General features: G+C 42.4%; 2 protein-coding genes across 3 annotated transcripts in view; one reads left to right on the top strand and one right to left on the bottom strand.

The window, feature by feature from the left end:
* The window catches only part of LOC118394762 (solute carrier family 22 member 23-like), a 457726-nt gene that overhangs the window by 311456 nt on the left and 124970 nt on the right, over positions 1-21300 (top strand). The gene's annotated exons all lie outside the window — the stretch shown is intronic.
* Positions 1-21300, bottom strand: part of LOC118394764 (tensin-3-like) — a 79289-nt gene that overhangs the window by 53835 nt on the left and 4154 nt on the right. The window contains exons 2-5 of one of the 2 annotated variants that reach the window (XM_035788293.2): positions 6708-6878; positions 6245-6295; positions 4782-4904; positions 866-930 (exon numbers count right to left, since the gene is read on the bottom strand). In XM_035788293.2, the coding sequence (XP_035644186.1) occupies positions 866-930; positions 4782-4904; positions 6245-6295; positions 6708-6857 (389 nt within the window). In that variant the 5' untranslated portion in view covers positions 6858-6878. The remainder of the gene's footprint in view (positions 1-865; positions 931-4781; positions 4905-6244; positions 6296-6707; positions 6879-21300) is intronic. The other variant, XM_035788294.2, reaches the window with a different exon arrangement.

The raw sequence follows: 21300 nt of genomic DNA, 5'->3' as shown, positions 1-21300 counted from the left end.
TAATAGAATTTGCCCATTTTTTAGCAATCAATATAGTATTTGTATTATTTAATTCATACTGTCTCTTTTGCTCCTCCTTATCAAGAGTGTCAGTAATTTGGGTCCTGAATGTATACTCTGTTTCTCTCTGACACGAAAGCACACACACATGCACGTACATATGCAAGCATGCACACACACACACACACACACACACACACACACACACACACACACACACACACACACACACACACACACACACACACACACACACACACACACACACACACACACACACACACACACACACACACACACACACACACACACACACACACACACACACAACACTTCCCTTGACCTTATAACCCGCTTTCTGCCTTAATGTGTGCTGTCAGTTGATAACTTTAGGGATTACCCTAGCTGCAGCTCCTCTGAATAGACTTTCAGACTGGAAATGACCATGTGTTAATATCGTTCATCTCCGTTTGTGTAGCTTCATCCAAAAGGAACTGCATGTCCTTGAGGGGAAATGATTTTGAACTCAAGTGCCTTACTGAAACTCACATGTCATTACTAAATTAATTTCCAATTTCTTGTGTGTTTATGTTGATTTAGAGTGTGTAAATACTGTAAGCGTTTCTCATGACTTATGGCTTTCCTTTGATCCCATATCCATAACTATTGTTTGACTCACGCTCTGACACAGTGAAAGGGCTGAGTAGGCCAGTAGTGGTCAGGCACTGTGAAAGATTATACTTGTGTCTATATTTATCTGAGACGTGGTTGTAGTTGATGAGGATATAAGGGTTTGAGCAAAGTCACATAAATTAATTGACGGAAAAGCCATGGGAGCTGCCATTGGTTGCAGCAGTTAGCCTACCTGGCAGATATGTCGGTGAAATGCACAAATGATGAGATGACCACTCCAATTCGGCCTTTCCCACCCTGAAATACAAGAGAGAGAGGAGAAAGAAAGATAGAGAGAGCATTAGTCTACATTACTTTGAGAATGTAACAAGATAAGTCATCTTTTGCCACTGCGTAATCATTTTAAAAAGCATTACATTCTGAATAAACAGCTAATGTTTATTCAGCAAACAAATAGCAATAGTTTTTCAACTCCCCGGAACCATTACCCATGAACTCCATCGCAAAACGGAAGTAGCTCCCGCTAAAACTTAAACAAATTTGCACTACCGCGGTGGAAAGTCCTTCGAATCCTAGACACGTTTCACTGCATTTCACAATGTTCGGTTAAACAAGTTACTTCAATAAACATGTGAAACAATGGTAAAACATTAGCAGGGAAAGCTAACCTGTTGGCTAAATTGCTAACCTCTTAGGGCTAGGGGGCAGTGTTCGGAAGTTTGGATGAATGACACGCCCAAAGTAAATGGCTTGTTACTCAGGCCCAGAAACTAGGATATGCATATATAAAACACTTTGAAGTTTCTAAAACTGTTAAAATAACAGAACTGATACGGCAGGTGAAAACCCAAGGAAAACCCATCCGGAAAAAGTGTTTTTGAGATCACAGTCCATTTCAATGATTGTCTATGGGATATTCAAAGGAATTCCTCCCAGATTGCACTTCCTATGGCTTCCACTAGATGTCAAAAGTCTTTAGACAGGGTTTGAGGCTTTTTTTTGAAAAATTATTGAGTAGTTCTAGTTTCTCCAAGGTGTCTCTCATTAGAAATGTAGTCTTGTTGCGCACATGAATGAGGTGTGCGCTCTTCCTTATTTATCTTCCCTACTGAACATACTATTCTCCGTTGTAAATTGTGTCGTTTATTTAGATATTAGAGTACCTGACGATTAATTAGAAACATTGTTTGACTTGTTTGGATGTACTTTACTGGTAACTTTTTGGATTTGTTTGTATCCATGTTGAAAGAGTGTATTACTGAATCAAGCACGCCAACTAAACTGATATTTTTGGGATATTAAGAAGGACTTTACTAAACAAAATGACAATATGTTGTGTAGCTGGGACCCTTGGGATTGCAAACAGAGGAAGATCAGGTAAGGGATTTATTTTATCACTATTTGTTACTTTTGTGATGCCTGTGCTGGTTTGGAAAAGTATTTTGGTGTGGGGGCGCAGGCCTCAGATAATCGCATGGTATGCTTTCGCCGTGAAGCCTTTTTGGAATCTGACAAAGCGGCTGGATTAACAAGAAGTTAAGCTTTTAAATGATGTAGGACACTTATACGTTCATGAATGTTTAATATTATAATTTTGTCATTTGAATTTGGCGTGCTCCAGCTTCACCGGATGTTGTCAATTTCGATCCCGTTAACAGGATCCGTGCGCTTCCCGCAAAGATGTTCTATTACAGTTGAAGTCGGAAGTTTACATATACTTAGGTTGGAGTCATTAAAACTTGATTTTCAACCACTCCACAAATTTCTTGTTAACAAACTATAGTTTTGGCAAGTCGGTTAGGACATCAACTTTGTGCACGACACAAGTTCAATGACATCTTGGGAAAAGCAAAAGAATTCAGCTGAGACCTCAGAAAACAAATTGTAGACCTCCACAAGTCTGGTTCATCCTTGGGAGCAATTCCCAAATGCCTGAAGGTACCACGTTCATCTGTACAAACAATAGTACGCAAGTATAAACACCATGGGACCACGCAGCCATCATACCGCTCATGAAGGAGACGTGTTCTGTCTCCTAGAGATGAAAGAACTTTGGTGCGAAAAGTGCAAATCAATCACAGAACAAGAGCAAAGGACCTTGTGAAGATGCTGGAGGAAACAGGTACAAAAGCATCTATTTCCACAGTAAAACGAGTCCCCTATATCGACATGACCTGAAAGGCTGCTCAGCAAGGAAGAAGCCACTGCTCCAAAACCACCATAAAAATGCCAGACTACGGTTTGCGACTGCACATAGGGACAAAGATTGTACTTTTTGGAGAAATGTCCTCTGGTCTGATGAAACAAAAATAGAACTGTTTGGCCATAATGACCATTGTTATGTTTGGAGGAAAATGGGGGAGGCTTGCAAGCCGAAGAACACCATTCCAACCGTGATGCACGGAGGTGTCAGCATCATGTTGTGGGGTGCTTTGCTGCAGGAGGGACTGGTGCACTTCACAAAATAGATGGCATCATGAGGCAGGAAAAGTATGTGGATATGTTGAAGCAATATCTCAAGACATCAGTCAAGAAGTTAAAGCTTGATCGTAAATGCGTCTTCCAAATGGACAATGACGCCATGCATATTTCCAATGTTGTGGCAAAATGGCGGACAACAAAGTCAAGGTATTGGAGGGGCCATCACAATGTCCTGACTTCAATCCTATACAAAATGTGTGAGCAGAACTGAAAAAGCATGCGCGAGCAAGGAGGCCTTCAAACCAGGCTCAGTTACACCAGCTCTGTCAGGAGGAATAGGCCAAAATTCACCCAACTTATTGTGGGAAGCTTGTGGAAGTCTACCAGAAACGTTTTACCCAAGTTAAACAATTTAAAGGAAATGCTACCAAATACGAATTGAGTGTATGCAAACTTCTGACCCACTGGGAATGTGATAAAATATATAAAAGCTGAAATAAATAAAAGTGGAAATAAAGTGGTGATCCTAACTGATCTACAACAGGGAATTTTTACTAAGATTAAATGTCAGGGATTGTGAAAACTGAGTTTAAATGTATTTGGCTAAGGAGTATGTAAACTTTCGACTTCAACTGTATATTGACAAGCTAGTCGAGTGTCCGCTCTAACATTGGAAACACAAGTCCGCAAAGATGGAAGGCAGGTGGGATGAGGCGAGATCAGGTGAGACCATTTAAGCCAATGAGTGGGCAGATACAAATGTGAACAACTCCGATATAAAGTCTTTTTTTTAAGTTGCTGAAATGCCGCATGCGTCTACTTATATGAGTGCATCCATAACAACCTAACCATTAGGAAACTTGTATTAGATCAAATAATCCTCACGTAGCAAATTAGCATTATTTTTTAAACCAAATTTGACACCCTCTCGTTGACCTACATACAGAAATGATTTTCTTGGGAAAACACTCTAGCTTCACCTCGCTACCGAATGTGCTGAGCGCAATGGCATGGGGACGAGGTTTCTTCAGGGGAGAATGACTGCCCCCTCTCATGGAAGTCATGGAAGTTTAAGGCTGACCGTGGTACTGCAGGCATTGTTAGCAGAAAACAGGATCCCCCGTTATAGTGAATGGAAAAATGGTAATCTTTGTGGTTATCATTGTGTAAAAAGTTCATAAATCAAATACAGTCATGGTACCAATAATTGCTTTGCACACGCAAGAAAAAGTTATAAGGACAATTAAGTTACTAATGGCAGCCTGCAGTATTCCGGTTGGCCTTCAACTTCAGTTACTAAATGAGACGGGGCAGCACTGAGCTAGCATGCAAAGTCACTTTCTGGAGTAGCTCAAACTGCGCATGTTATGTCTCCATGAGACGCCATCTTAAACGACTTCATTTGGCTTCAATGTGCTGTTGATTCTTCACATAGGAATGAATAGTGTCAATTGATCGATTGTTTTGTCCATTCATATATACAGTCATTGGGTTACTTCCCGGCTAGCTGCTAGCAGAAAGGAAGAGGCAACCATCTTTGCTGCTAGCCAGCTATCCCCATGCGGACATCTTCGCCATAGTGCTCCCTCCTGCACTGTCTTGATGGATGTGTTCCAAAAATCAGCTTTGAATAGATAAGTCAACGCAAAGTGAAACAAATGAGGCCAGAAGAAGAATGAGAGATAATGAAATGGTGACGATGACAGGGTGATGAGGATGCTGCTCACCCTGCAGTGTATGACCACCACGTGTAGAGGGTCAGCATTGAGCCAGTTTTCCATGGCCTTACAGATGGTACAGATCTTATCCAGAGGAGGAGCATGCAGGTCAGGCCAGCCCGTGTCCAGAGTCTGCAAACACACACAAGGTAAGTCACACATAGACATACGCACTTTGTAACAGATAATGCTCGTCTATTCAACCTCTATACAATATATGTGTTAATCTAATTAGCATGTGCAGAGTCTCCAGAAATCCTAGAGATAGCCTTCCGGAATTAAAGGGTTATCTAGTGATACATTTGTTCAAACGGATGGGCCATCCACGAAACGAGTGCCTTTGGCGTCTCTTTGATAATTTAGGTAGAAATTGTGCACCAACATTACATTTTAAAAGCCCGTTATTCAAGGAAATGCCCTTTAATACACAGTACCAGTCAAACGTTTGGCCACACCTACTCATTCATGGGTTTTTCTTTATTTTGACTGTTTTTTACACGGTAGAATAATAGTGAAGACATCAAAACTGTGAAATAACACATGGCATCGTGTAGTAACCAAAAAAGTGTTAAACAAATCAAAATATGTTTTATATTTTATATTATTTAATGTAGCCACCCTTTGCCTTGATGACAGCTTTGCACACTCTCTGCAATCTCTCAACCGGCTTCACAAGGTAGTCACCTGGAATGATTTCAATTAACAGGTTTGCCTTGTTATTAAAAGTTAATTTGTGGATTTTCTTTCCTTCTTAATGCATTTAACACCTTTTTGATTACTACACGATTCCATTTCTGTTATTTCATCATTGTGATGCCTTCACTATTAATCTACAATATTGAAAATTGTAAAAATAATGAAAAACCCGGTAATGAGTAGGTGTGTCCAAACGTTTTCTATTTTTCATATCTGCATTTTGACATCCCTCTGTGACATCCAGGAAGATTTGGTGGTGGAAAACTGAGCGGGTTGAGCATAACACATCAACCCTGTTGCCCATAGATAGACAGCCTCCCCCAAAACTTTTTTGTTGTCGTATTTAATTGTGAGTGGTCACTGTCGCATACAATAAGCTTCCATTTCCCCTGTCAAAAGGGGATTTATGGCTGATTTTTAAGATGAAATCGTCAACCCTGTTACTTTATTTGGCACTTAATAGGCACTTACTATAGTAATTTTTTTATTTAACCTTTTGAGATTTGAAAACATGTTTTTATGAAGTCAAACATGTGCTCTTTATGACAGAATCTTTCAAATGAGGTGAAGTCAAACCAAGTTATACATCTCGAAAGGTGCCGAATTGGTGGAACGACCCAGATACGGTTGAGATCCTTGTTACCATTGATATTCATTGATTAATGGAAAATACAGCTTAGTCGATCTGTGGCTTGTTGATACCTGTATGTCTTCGTGTCCTGCCCAATGATTTGTTTATGCTCTACATTTGTAAAAATACAGTATGGTTGCTTTACCTTAGGGTTCATTTTAGAGAGATCATGTCTCTTCTCCGACAGGTTGATAATCTAGAAAGAAAAAGTATACAGGTATGTATGCATGAATACATTCATTTATTTAGCTATTTAATTCTATGCCTTTATATTACTATCTTATTCAAATGTAACCATTTCAACTGTTTTCACTCTTTCCAATATGAACTAAAAAAGGCTTCTGTGCTTCACACTATACCACACTAAAAGGTGGTTGTGCTGAGGTTAAAGTAGGCTATTTTCCTGTTATCATCACTTCTATTAAAAAAAACAAATCTGTCAATGATACAGGGTCACTTGGTTAATAACCGTCACAATTGAAACTTTTCCAAATCAAGAAAACAAACAACCCAGTAATAGAGGACTAGGCTTTTAAGTTTGAAATGTCTAGGTATCAGTGAGATGAAGGATGGTGTGAGACACATGGACGCGACTAGTGCTCACTGACCAGGTAGTTATCAGCGTGCTTGGACTTGAGCATCCGTGTGACATCCTTCAGGTTGTGAAAGTAGATCTCCTCTGAGCATGCCCGGGGGAAGGACACAGCGATAATGCGCTCCGTCACGTAAGTCAGGTCAAGTTCGTATCCCTCCTCCATCTTCACATCTGGGTCTTCTTCCTTTTGAGGAGAGAGAAAGAGAGATGCCTCACGCCCTGTGATGCAATTTCCTCTGCCCATTGGAAGTATGCATGTTTTTTTGTTTTTTTTACTGTAGTCAGTGATTGATGTGCAAAGTCCTTGGTGTCAGCAATTGTGACCGGCCACCCCGCTGAACCTTTAGAATAGGAACACAGGCCTACTGTAGGTTGTGTGACAAAGAAGGACGCCTGTTTACATTCAACTGTCTGTCTGCACAGGTGCCACACTGACTTCCATTATGCCTCATGGAGATGTTGATGAAAAAATATTTCCACTATTATGTTTGCTTTTAAGTGCACTCCTAATTTCTATTAACTCCATGTAAAAAAAGTAACTGCTGTTGAATAGGAAAACAATGAAATAGTGACCAACTGATCATGCTGAGTTGACACAGTAAAAACAAGACAAGACCGCAACAATGAAGCAAAAAAAACTTCTGAAGACTGTAAGAATTCCGGATGAAACCAGTCGTGTGCAGTGTGCCGTGTAGCCCTGAAACATGGCGTGTTGCTGTGACCTCATGGCCATGAACTTCCTGTGTAGCTGCTAGAGAGAGAGAGAGAGAGAGAGAGAGAGAGAGAGAGAAAGAGAGGGAGGGAGGGAGGCTTCCCCCACACATCTCTTATCTAGCCTATCCATTGTAATCTGTGTTCTAGACTTCTGGCCCAGTGCTCTGTCTTGCCTGTCAGCTGGGAAGTGATTCTTTAAACAACAGGCAAGCTGTTAGCTGGCATCCCTACAAAGATAATCCATCAAAAATACCACAATACAAATCTCAGTGTGAATATTTCTTGGAATCATTCTTAATCAAGTTTGATGAGTTCTCTAACAGTATTGATTTGAAGGTAGTTCCCCAACAGGGCATGGCTCTGTAAAAATAAGATAACAAAACAACAAAACTCTCAACATGTACATGTTAATCTATGTCCTGCCTGTTCTCCTTCCAATCTAGACCAACACGATGGCGACAAATAGTCAGCTTGGAATTTTCTGTTCACAGCCCAACACCACACACACATGTAGGCCTATAGAAAGGCTAATGAATCAAAATGTGGTGTTCCAGTCGATTCACCTGCTTGCTTGTTGTGATTAACAGTGAAAAGGCCTTGGTCCGTCCCATTGGGGAATGTGCCTGTTAATTAAGTCTGAAGTGACTGCAGGCTAAAGTCAAACACTTTGAATGACTCTGGAAAGAAGGGCCAGGGTTGTAAACCAGGGAGCCGCGGCCTACTGCACCCAGGGGACTTAAACCACCCCTCAGAGTGGAATAAAAGGGGGCTGTGTGTGTGTGTGTGAATGTGTGTGTGTCAGAGGGTCATCGCTAGGGGAAACAGACTGGGGGTAGTGGAGGGTGCGTGTGTGCGTGCGTGTGTGGGTGCGTGTGTGGGTGCGCGTGTGTGCGTGTGTGTGTGCGTGTGTGTGTGCGTGTGTGTGTGTGTGTGTGTGTGTGTGTGTGTGTGTGTGTGTGTGTGTGTGTGTGTGTGTGTGTGTGTGTGTGTGTGTGTGTGTGTGTGTGTGTGTGTGTGTAAGGGGTGGTCACACACAGTTAGTGGGGTTAGTCTATTTCCCTCGGGAGCTGCAGGAAAAACTGTTGGCTAATGAGAATTTAATGAACAGGTTGACCGGTCAACACTTGAGAGTTGTGATTTCAGTGGTGAAGGGGACTGTGTGAGAGGAAGGCTGGACTAGACTGTGTTTTAGAAAGTGTCTGAGCATGGAGACAGAGAGAGGAGAGGGGTCCTGGAAACCACCACTACTTAACCTCTGAATGACTCTAAGGTGTTATAGAATGTTGTTTCAAACGCTGAAGTTAAAGATGTGTTTGTGTTTAATAGTCTACCCTCGCAGAGGTATTTGAAAGAATTTAATGTGCGCAAAGTTTTCCCTTATCCCATGAAGTTCTAGGCCTAAATCATAGTAAAGTTGAATGACTTTATTAACAGACTATCCTACTTTCATTCAATTGAGACATTTTAATTTCCAAAACACAGGTCTATTCGATACATCGAAACATATGTCAGTCTACTTGATGACAAATGTACATTTCAGTGTGAGCACAGACATGTGAAAGAAGTTATGGTAGCCCACTCCTGGGTTACATTTCATCCTGAAACTCCTTCATTTTATACTCAATTACATATCAATATAAGTTATCCAGACATACGCTATGCTGCGGTAGTGCTTTTCAAGTAGGCCCCTCTCTCCGATAGTCCCATTCTGCCTCTCATCACTCAAGTCAGGCAAACAGCAGCGACTTGCCCCAGCACGCACTACAGATAATTGCTCTTTAATTTACACAGAGTGCTTTTGTTCCTGGTTCGGGGCATGGTGCTCGGCCACAACAGCACAACACAACAACCGACCAAGGCAGCCGTGCCAAGGATCGCAAAGTTCAGCCCACAGCCCACCCATGGCACAATGACTGGGAGTAGACAGTTGAGCAACTGCAGAAGAAAAAGGGTAGTAGAGCTAAGCTATGTGTTGACTGAAAAAGTAGGTTGCCAGCAGACTCCATAGAGAACAAGCTGAAACAGGGCTGCTCAGTTAGGATGCTAGGGATTTAGGTGTTACTCTGGATTCCCTAGCTGACACAGCCCCTGGAGGTATGGGTAAAAGCTGGGCTGGGCTGTGGTGCGTGGGCGCTGTCAACAGGACTGAGATGAGCATAGAGCACTCAGCACTGAGACCTGGGACTGCATCTCAATAGTCTTCAATGGCTTCGTTTCTTCCAGACATCCTGAAGGAGAGGATTGAGGTAAAGAGAGGTGCCACCTCAGAGTATTGACACACAGCCCTGATCTCTCCTGGGAACCACATCCCTCACCTGGTTGTAGCTGACACAGCATGGAATCTCAAATCATAAACTGCAGGGCAGGCAACAGAAGAAACACTGAGCGCTGTTGACAGGCTGGGGATAAAATCCACCCACTAATAATCCATGTTGGTCAGCCTCCGAGAATTGAAGCATGGTCCAATCATGTGAACATTGATGGTTGTTTACATTTTTGATCACATTGTGGTGACAACATTTGCCAAAAAACCCAGCATTCTGGACTGGCACAAATAATAAAGTAATCTAAGGGACTGTTCAAAAATGACTTGGGGGGTGGGGTGGGGTCCAAAATAGGAGAGGGGGTGTAACCTTTTCTTTTGCTTTGGGGAGGGTTGTATGTCTTTTTTCTTGGGCACAGAGGAGGGGAGTGCATTTTCTCCAAGGTTTACATTCAGTATTTTTCAGGTTTTCCTATTTAGGCCTAATTTCTTGCATCCTAGTCACATTTCCTCATCTGCTTGCATGTGCCTTCCTAATCAAGGCGTTTTGGTACTTCCCCACCCTACGCTTTTCCGCGTGCTAACTATACCAAAAGTCAATATAGTCTACCAGTCTTACTGTCTATCCTGCCCTTCTACACCTGCATTGCTTGCTGTTTGGGGTTTTAGGCTGGGTTTCTGTACAGCACTTTGAGATATCAGCTGATGTACGAAGGCCTATATAAATACATTTGATTTGATTTGATTTATTCACCATTCATAGTGAAAATAGTGGTAGGTGGATCGATTGCCAAGATCTGCAATAGGCTAACTAGCAATCATACCACACATCAAATCATTCAAAGCTGCACCAACATGTTCAATATACAGTACCAGTCAAAAGTTTGGACACACCTACTCATTCAAGGGTTTTTCTTAATTTCTATTTTCTACATTGTAGAATAACAGTAAAGACATCAACACTATTAAATAACACATATAGAACAATGTCATAACCAGAAAAGTGTTAAACAAATCAAAATATATTTAACATTTGAGATTCTTGAAAATAGCCACCCTTTGCCTTGATGACAGCTTGCACACTCTTGGCATTCTCTCAACCAGCTTTATGAGGCAGTCACCTGGAATGCATTTCAATTAACAGGTGTGCCTTGTTAAAAGTACATTTGTGGAATTTATTTTCTTCTTAATGTGTTTAAGCCAATCAGTTCAAATCAAAGTCTATTTGTCACGTGCGCTGAATACAACAGGTGTAGTAGTCCTTACAGTGAAATGCTTACTTACAGGCTCTAACCAATAGTGCAAAAAAATGTATTAGGTGAACAATAGGTAGATAAAGAAATAAAACAACAGTAAAAAAACAGGCTGTAAACAGTAGCGAGGCTATAAAAGTAGTGAGGCTACATACAGACACCGGATAGTCAGGCTGATTGAGGTAGTATGTACATGTAGATATGGTTAAAGTGACTATGCATAAATGATGAACAGAAAGTAGAAGTAGCATAAAAGAGGGGTTGGAGGTGGGAACACAAAGCAAATAGTCCAGGTAATCATTTGATTACCTGTTCAGGAGTCTTATGGCTTAGGGGTAAAAACTGTTGAGAAGACTTTTTGTCCTAGACTTGGCACTCAGTTGTGTTGTGACAAGGTAGGGTTGGTATTCAGAAGATAGCCCTATTTGTTAAAAGACCAAGTCCATATTATGGCAAGAACAGCTCAAATAAGCAAAGAAAAAGGACTGTCCATCATTACTTTAAGACATGAAGGTCAGTCAATGCGGAAGATTTCAAGAACTTTGAAAGTTTCTTCAAGTGCAGTCGCTTAAACCATCAAGCTCTATGATGAAACTGACTCTCATGACGACCGCCACAGGAAAGGAAGACCCAGAGTTACCTCTGCTGCAGAGGATACGTTCATTAGAGTTCCCAGCCTCAGAAATGGGCAATTAACTGCACCTCAGATTGCAGCCCAAAAAAACACTACTAAAGGACACCAATAAGAAGAAGAGACTTGCTTGGGCCAAGAAACATGATCAACGGACATTAGACTGGTGGAAATCTATCCTTTTGCCGGATGAGTCCAAATTTTAGATTTTTGGTTCCAACCGCAGTGTCTTTGTGCGACGCAGAGTAGGTGAACTGATAATGTGTGTTTCCCACAGTGAAGCATGGAGGAGGAGGTGTGATGGTGTGGGGAGGGGGGCTATGCTGGTGACACTGTCTGTGATTTATTTAGAATTCAAGGCACACTTAACCAGCATCCACAGCATTCTCCAGCAATACAACATCCCATCTGGTTTGCGCTTTATGGGACTATCATTTGTTTTTCAATGGGACAATGGCCCAACACATCTCTAGGCTGTGTAAGGGCTATTTGACAAAGAAGGAGAGTGATGGTGTTCTGCATCAGATGACGTGGCCTCCAGAATCACCCAACCTCAACCCAATTGAGATGGTTTGGGATGAGTTGGACCGCAGAGTGAAGGAAAAGCAGCCAACAAGTACTCAGCATATGTGGAAACTCCTTCAAGACAGTTGTAAAAGTATTCCAGGTGAAGCTGGTTGAGAGAATGCCAAAAGTGTGCAAAGCTGTCATCAAGGCAAACATTGGCTACTTTGAAGAATCTCAAATCTACCCTTGAATGAGTAGGTGTGTCCAAACCTTTGACTGGTACTGTAAATTTGGAGGCGGCAGGTAGCGTAGTGGTTAGAGTGTTGGACTAGTAAGGTTGCAAGATTGAATCCCTGAGCTGACAAGGTAAAAATCTGTTGTTCTGCCCCTGAACTAGGCAGTTAACCCACTGTTCCTAGGCTGTCATTGAAAATAAGAATTTGTTCTTTAACTGACTTGCCTAGTTAAGTAAAGGTATAAAAAAAAGTTAAAATACAGCCAGAAAGGCCGGCTACTGTGCCTTCCTAGACCGTATAAACTGTTGACAGTAGACCCACAACTGATTCAAATGGTTGCCTAGGTTAGATGCATTCTTTAGTGGATCATCAATCTCCTAAATTGTCCTAAAGTAATGAGGCCACATATGCTCCCGGCAGGGCCAGTTATTCAGGACACCTTAACATGCTCTCTGCCTCCTATTTGATCTGAGTGGCTTTCCCTCATGCTCCTAGAACCTAATTCTTCAATATAGCCTTAATATTTGTCATTTCACTTTTAAAGTGTATTACTTTTTATGTGTGGCATGAACACAAGTCACAATGTTTTAATCTGAATAAGCTACTTCATAAATCTCCTGTAGGCTGCCTCCGCAAGTTTATCCACTAATATACTGCGATTCCAGCATCAAAACAGGGCACTGTGCGCCCCCATTTGATGAATGGAAAGAGAAATCTCCCACTGGGCACACCACCAGTGTGTCCAGAACATTTTGAATGGGGTGGCCAAGGTGGGGCACAGATCCAGTTTAGGGGGCCATAACATTTTGAATGGGGTGGCCAAGGTGGGGCACAGACCCAGTTTAGGGGGGCATAACATTTTGAATGGGGTGGCCAAGGTGGGGCACAGACCCAGTTTAGGGGGCCATAACATTTTGAATGGGGTGGCAATGGGGCACAGACCCAGTCAATCGGTGGCCAAGGTGGGGCACAGACCCAGTTTAGGGGGCCATAACATGTTGAACCTTAATCGTTGGAAGGTGGATTTTTTCAAAAGAATTATGATGGTTCAGCACATTAAATGCTTCAGCTTTGGTTTGGTATATTTCCCTGTTCAAATAAATCAGCAATCAATTCCAAAAGTCTTGTTACAGTGTTTGCATCAGGGACATCAATTGTATGTGGCTGGCTAGCTTAACACCAACAATTTAAAATAGAATTTAGTCATTTAGCATACACTCTTCTCCAGAGCAACTTACAGGAGCAATGAGATCGAGGCCTTAAGTGCCTTGCCCAAGGGCACATCAACAAATGATTAAACTACGGTTTTGAACCAGTGACCTTTTACTAGGTTACTGGCCCAATGTGCTTAACCACTAGGCTACTAAAATAATTCCAATCCCTACTTAAAGGCAAATGCAGTTTAGCGGTATGAAAGGGCTGACTTTAAGACCATGGGGACACTAGCCTCAGTGCAGTGGGCTAGCAGTCTGCCAGAGCGATAAAAGCATGCATTTGGTTTTACAGCAGTAATTTGATACAAAAAGACCAACATCATTGATGGGAGGAGGTGCTCTTGTTCTCCATGGACTTAACAGTGTCCCAGAACTTGTGAGGCGTCTGTTTCTCAAACTAGACACTCTAATGTACTTGTCCTCTTGCTCAGTTGTGCACCGGGGCCTCCCACTCCTCTTTCTATTCTGGTTAGGGCCTGTTTGCTCTGTTCTGTGAAGGGAGTAGTACACAGCGTTGTACAAGATCTTCGGATTCTTGGCAATTTCTCGCATTGAATAGCCTTCATTTCTCAGAACAAGAATACCCTGATGAGTTTCAGAAGAAAGTTATTTGTTTCTGGCCATTTTGAGCCTGTAATCAAACCCACAAATGTTGATGCTCCAGATACTCAACTAGTCAAAAACAAAAGGCCAGTTTTAATTGCTTCTTTAATCAGAACAACAGTTTTCAGCTGTGTTAACATAATATCAAAAGGGTTTTCTAATGATCAATTAGCCTTTTAAAATTATAAACTTGGATTAGCTAACACAACGTGTCATCAGAACACAGGAGTGATGCTTGCTGATAATGGGCCTCTGTACGCATATGTAGAAATTCCATAAGAAATCTGTCATTTCCAGCTACAATGTTCATTTACAACATTAACAATGTATACACTGTATTTCTGATCAATTTGATGTTATTTGAATGGACAAAAAATTTGCTTTTCTTTCAAAAAGTGACCCCAAACTTTTGAACGGTAGTAAGTCGCTCTGGATAAGAGCGTCTGCTAAATGACTTAAATGTAATGTAAATGTAATATTGAATTATGTTTGGTTGACAATACAACCAAATATCAACATTTGGGTAGATTAATCTGTACCACTGACTTAGTCTGGCTTTAATTCCATTTTGTCTACAAATTAATAATTGATATGTTGGATTCACATCTCCATCGCACCCAAAAATCAGAAAACAAAAAAATACAATTAAAATAAAGTTTGAATTAGTCCAATTCTTTAACTTGGATTTTTGGGTCGATACAGTTATTGTTATTTGTGGTCGTAATCATTATTTAGAGATAATTTAATGAGTGGGGAGGGTGTGCATTTGTTACAGTACAAGGGGACGGTCATGTGAAAATATTGTTTATGTTGTGGAGGGGGGGGGGTGTATTTTTTAAATGACACCTCGGGTGCTTTCGAAGGTTACCTAATCATATTGGAGGGTTGGACCACAGCAACTGAGTCCAATTACAACGTCCACATTTTGTTTGTACATTATTTGGTTGCATTTTCCATTAAAAAAAACACATTGTGGTGATCGTGAAGGAGATGCATGTTAATGCGTGTTTTTGACTGTAAGGGAGATACATTTAAAAAACAAGATATATATGGACGGAAATAGACGAGGAGCTGAGATGTGGATAAAAGTGAAACAAGCAAGACATATGAATGGTAAAGGGAAGGGAAAAAGAGAGGGAGCCCTGTGTTTAGAGGGAAAATGAGGAGCACGTGAAACAGCTTAAGGTGAGAGAAGCAGTATAATCATTTAAAGCCAGTGTCTAAAACCACACAGATGGGATTTAACTCACTATGCAGCCATAAAGTCCTCAGTCCTGACTTCCACAGATGACCATCTTTAGAAGTTCTACTAATATATTTATTGGTTAATGTCATATATCCTGACTTACCAAGCAAGCACCGTTTCAACAGCACTGTCTGGCCAGAAACCATTACAATAACTGCCATAATAGTCCATAGACTAGATATGGGAGTGTTTGATAAGGGGAAGGAATGTAGTGAACAAAGTACATGATGTAAAGATCACTGGAAAAGTAGTTGGCATCAAAAAGCCCCCATTCTACTAAATAATTTGACTGTATCTCCACACAGAGAAACAGTTATAGTGGTGAGTTGTATCTCCACCCAGAGGAACAGTTAAAGTGGTGAGTTGTATCTCCAGAGGAACAGTTATAGTGGTGAGTTATATCTCCACACGGAGGAACAGTTATAGTGGTGAGTTGTATTTCCAGAGGAACAGTTAAGTGGTGAGTTGTATCTCCACACAGAGGACCAGTTATAGTGGTGAGTTATATCTACACACAGAGGAACAGTTATAGTGGTGAGTTGTATCTCCAGACAGAGGAACAGTTATAGTGGTGAGTTGTATCTCCAGACAGAGGAACAGTTATAGTGGTGAGTTGTATCTCCACACAGAGGAACAGTTATAGTGGTGAGTTGTATCTCCACACAGAGGAACAGTTATAGTGGTGAGTTGTATCTCCACACAGAGGAACAGTTATAGTGGTGAGTTGTATCTCCAGACAGAGGAACAGTTATAGTGGTGAGTTGTATCTCCACACAGAGGAACAGTTATAGTGGTGAGTTGTATCTCCACACAGAGGAACAGTTATAGTGGTGAGTTGTATCTCCAGACAGAGGAACAGTTATAGTGGTGAGTTGTATCTCCAGACAGAGGAACAGTTATAGTGGTGAGTTGTATCTCCACACAGAGGAACAGTTATAGTGGTGAGTTGTATCTCCAGACAGAGGAACAGTTATAGTGGTGAGTTGTATCTCCAGACAGAGGAACAGTTATAGTGGTGAGTTGTATCTCCAGACAGAGGAACAGTTATAGTGGTGAGTTGTACCTCCAGTGGTGTTTTTTTTATTGTATTTGTTTTAAATATCAGCTGGTTAAAACAAAGAGGAGGGCCAAGACTCACCAGTCACTGGTACAGAAATGGTTCAGAAATGGTGTACTGTAGTGCCAATGTTATGTATCAGTGCTACTGCCTGAGTAGGGTGTATCGGGTGTGTGTGAGTTGGCGTCACGCTGCGATGTGGGCTGGTGTGGATAAAATGCCAGGGCTGAATTCTTGTCCCAGTCCGCCTCTGGCAACCTGATGGCCAACAACCTCCCCCCCATTCTTGGCTCAAAACATCAAACTTAGAACTGTTCTTATTGGCTGGTCTTGGTTCATGATTGACACCTTTACAAAAAAATATTGCAGTTTTGAAACTGCAGTAAAAGTGCAGTAGCTGCAGTCGACTGTGGTATTTTGGATGCAGTAATAGCAGAATGACTGCAGTGTACTGCAGTTCAACTGCAGTTATACTGCACTCTGACTGCAATATTTTTTGTAAGGGTAGTTTGTGGCAATGCCGTCCATTTTGGGGTTAGTTAGAATTCACCATGGTCACATTAAACCAGAAATATGTTCCAGTGGTGAAAAGGAGAGCAGTCAATGTAAGCAACACTCCAAAAAAGAAACCTCCCAGTTCTCTCTTAACCAAACATTGACAAAACCCAAATCTATAGTCAATAAAGTACAAAGTCAGCCTTTCCACCATGGCCTAAGTTTAGTATGTTATGAATGAGTCAAACGTGCCATACTTCTATTTAAAAAAGAAATAGGGAAACTAATGTGATATTGCTGCAGGGGGGATATGGCTCAGTACAGCTCAGCATGGGAGGACTTGGCCATGCTGTGGACCAATGTATAAACCAGCCACACGGAGCCTACTGTCTCTCTGGGAGTCAGTGTGCTTAGCCCGGCAGCCAGGTGCTATATTTACATTTTAACCGCTGGCACGGCCCCAAAGCTTGGGCCTTAAACTTATCTTTGTACTCATCTCCATTAATGGGTGCTGGGGTCTTGTTTAGAGGCCCCTTTGTTTATACATTTTTTGCCCAGTATATATATACATATTAGTAGTTATATTATGTTGAGGCCCTCGGGTCGTCTGCCGATTTCATTTCGGTTTTTAGTTCCCTTTTCTTGTATTGTATTGAGTTTGTTTGCCCACGCTCCACTATCTTCCAGGGCTTGTCTCTAAGAGAGTCATAGTTACTCCCGCCGTTTACCTGCGCTTCATTGAATTTCTTCACTTTGACATTCAGAGCACTGGGCAGAAATCACATCGCGTCATCACCCACCTTGGGCCTTCGCGATGCTTTGTTTTAATTAAACAGTCAGATTCCCCTGGTCCGCACCAGTTCTAAGTCAGCTGCTAGGCGCCGGCCGAGGCAACCTGCCTGAGGCCAACGAGCACCGTAGCTGGGGAGATCCGCGAGAAGGGCCCGGCACGCGTCCAGAGTCGCCACTGCCAACCACCAACCCAACCCCCACCGAATCACCTTCAGAACGCAGACGGACACCACCCCAATGAACCCCCATAAGCAGCCCCTTGTGAGACCACAAACGAGAGCCCACGAGATGGGCCGCACAACTTCCAGCGGTGGCGAGAGAAGGGAGGCGGAGCAACTGCTCCCCCAGCCGCGGCTCGAGCCCAGCCCCGCTTCGCACCCCAGCCCGACCGAACCAGCCCTTAGAGCCAATCCTTATCCCGAAGTTACAGGTACACATGAATGATCTTCTAAGCTGTTTGTCTTTGACCCTCAGCCACACCAAACGTGTCGTAAACGCTTCAGGAAGTCTAGCTGCTTACCGGGATATTGTTACGGTGTGTGTGTGTGTGGGGAGGGGGGGTTTGAGCTGTAGTTGTGAATGGATGAAGTTCATCTTTTCAACTCAGCACTGCATGTTCTTTGCTTGTGGTGCAGTAGATCAATTATCCTTCCTACGGCTAGTTTGCAGAGACTGTGGGCTCCCGAAGGTATTTAGCATTCAATCTGGACGCCATCTAATAACCCTCCCTGATTCCCATCAGTCACTCAGACAGCTTGGCATGGATAGAAAGCAGCAGCACGCTTCAAACAGTAGAAGGGATAACATCTCCCACCATGACATGACAGGCTGGGTGGATGAAGTAGCTTTGGGGAGAAGAGAATAGGCCACAGTTTGTTCTGCCCGTTTCTTGTCTCGCTCGATAGGTTGACACTGTGTCTTCTGCCCATTTCCTGTCTCGCTCGATGGGGTTACACTGTGGCTTCTGCCTGTTTCCTGTCTCGCTCGATAGGTTTACACTGTGTCTTCTGCCCGTTTCCTGTCTCGCTCGATAGGTTTACACTGTGGCTTCTGCCCGTTTCCTGTCTCGCTCGATAGGTTTACACTGTGGCTTCTGCCCGTTTCCTGTCTCGCTCGATAGGTTTACACTGTGGCTTCTGCCCGTTTCCTGTCTCGCTCGATAGGTTTACACTGTGGCTTTGATGCCCATTCAACACCGAAGAACCGAAATAAACAAAACCGAGGAATCTGTTGCAAAAAGAAAGCTGCACTGTGGCTTTGACCCTCATTCAACACAGAAGAACCAGAAAAGAAAAGATATTACAACAAATATTACGGTTAAAATCAAATATTTTGATTAATAAAAAAACATTCTTTATGGAAAAATTCTAGTTTAAAAATGGTATTATATTTATTAATGATATTATGAATAAAAATGGAGGAGTTATGTCACATATGCAGTTCAAAAATAATTGGGAATATCTGCTCAATCCAAATGTACAATCAACTGATTGCAGCACTACCACAAAAATGGAGGAGGCAAGTGGAAAAGGGAGAAGGTAGGGAACTTGTTATCCTGCCATATATTAAAGACAAATTGTCTGAAAGGAACAGGCATAAATAGAAAAATATACCCGTTTCATCTGAGGACAAAAAGATTGACAGCCACGCCATACAGGTTGCAAAGTAAATTGGATGAGATTTTTGATGTACCAATTCCATGGCATATGGTTTATGAACTGGTACAAAAAAACTACACTTGACTCAACAATTAGAGTTATTCAATATACATTATTATATACAATTCTTGCCACCAACAAAACAGTACAACAATCTCAAGTTCGTAGATTTTGCTGTGAAGAGACAGAATCAATGGATAATTTATTCTGCTATTGCCCCTATGTAGCTTGTTTCTGGTCGCAGGTTCAGGAATGGTTAAAAAATCACAACATGCACTTAAAATGAACCTTACAAATAGCAGTGTTGAGCAAATCTAGAAAGCCATAGTCAGTCAATAAATAATATAATAATACTCGTAGGAAAGGTTTTCTTCGTTAGCTCACAATCTGTGGATAATATACGATTAGAACGATTCAAAAATGTTGTAAATAATCACAGCACAATTGAAAAATATATGGCACATGGAAACCAAACAAGGGCGGTCTATGCTGATAGGTGGGATGGGCTGAGAGTGGCTGAGGGTTGGCCTATGGTGATAGGTGGGATGGGCTGAGAGTGGCTGAGGGTTGGTCTACGGTGATAGGTGGGATGGGCTGAGAGTGGCTGAGGGTTGGTCTATGGTGATAGGTGGGATGGGCTGAGAGTGGCTGAGGGTTGGTCTACGGTGATAGGTGGGATGGGCAGAGAGTGGCTGAGGGTTGGCCTATGGTGATAGGTGGGATGGGCTGAGAGTGGCTGAGGGTTGGTCTACGGTGATAGGTGGGATGGGCTGAGAGTGGCTGAGGGTTGGTCTATGGTGATAGGTGGGATGGGCTGAGAGTGGCTGAGGGTTGGTCTACGGTGATAGGTGGGATGGGCTGAGAGTGGCTGAGGGTTGGTCTACGGTGATAGGTGGGATGGGCTGAGAGTGGCTGAGGGTTGGTCTATGGTGATAGGTGGGATGGGCTGAGAGTGGCTGAGGGTTGGTCTACGGTGATAGGTGGGATGGGCTGAGAGTGGCTGAGGGGTGGTCTGAGGTGATAGGTGGGATGGGTTGAGAGTGGCTGAGGGTTGGTCTATGGTGATAGGTGGGATGGGCTGAGAGTGGCTGAGGGTTGGTCTATGGTGATAGGTGGGATGGGCTGAGAGTGGCTGAGGGTTGGTCTATGGTGATAGGTGGGATGGGCTGAGAGTGGCTGAGGGTTGGTCTACGGTGATAGGTGGGATGGGCTGAGAGTGGCTGAGGGGTGGTCTGAGGTGATAGGTGGGATGGGTTGAGAGTGGCTGAGGGTTGGTCTATGGTGATAGGTGGGATGGGCTGAGAGTGGCTGAGAGTTGGGATTAAAGAGTTTGTTTGGTAATGTATTATTGTTATATATAAAAGTAGCATGTATTTGAAATGTATATGTTAAAAGAGTATGTCAAATGTATAGGTAAAATGTATGTACAGTGGGGAGAACGAGTATTTGATACACTGCCGATTTTGCAGGTTTTCCTACTTACAAAGCATGTAGAGGTCTGTAATTTTTTATCATAGGTACACTTCAACTGTGCGAGACGGAATCTAAAACAAAAATCCAGAAAATCACATTGTATGATTATTAAGTAATTAATTACCATTTTATTGCATGACATAAGTATTTGATACATCAGAAAAGCAGAACTTAATATTTGGTACAGAAACCTTTGTTCGCAATTACAGAGATCATAAGTTTCCTGTAGTTCTTGACCAGGTTTGCACACACCGCAGCAGGGATTTTGGCCCACTCCTCCATACAGACCTTCTCCAGATCCTTCAGGTTTCGGGGCTGTCGCTGGGTAATAAAGATTTTCTATTGGGTTCAGGTCTGGAGACAGGCTAGGCCACTCCAGGACCTTGAGATGCTTCTTACAGAGCCACTCCTTAGTTGCCCTGGCTGTGTGTTTCGGGTCGTTGTCATGCTGGAAGACCCAGCCA

The sequence above is a fragment of the Oncorhynchus keta genome, chromosome 15 (assembly GCF_023373465.1).
Source record: "Oncorhynchus keta strain PuntledgeMale-10-30-2019 chromosome 15, Oket_V2, whole genome shotgun sequence".
NCBI lineage: Eukaryota > Metazoa > Chordata > Actinopteri > Salmoniformes > Salmonidae > Oncorhynchus > Oncorhynchus keta.
This window is presented reverse-complemented; position numbering and strand designations above follow the sequence as displayed.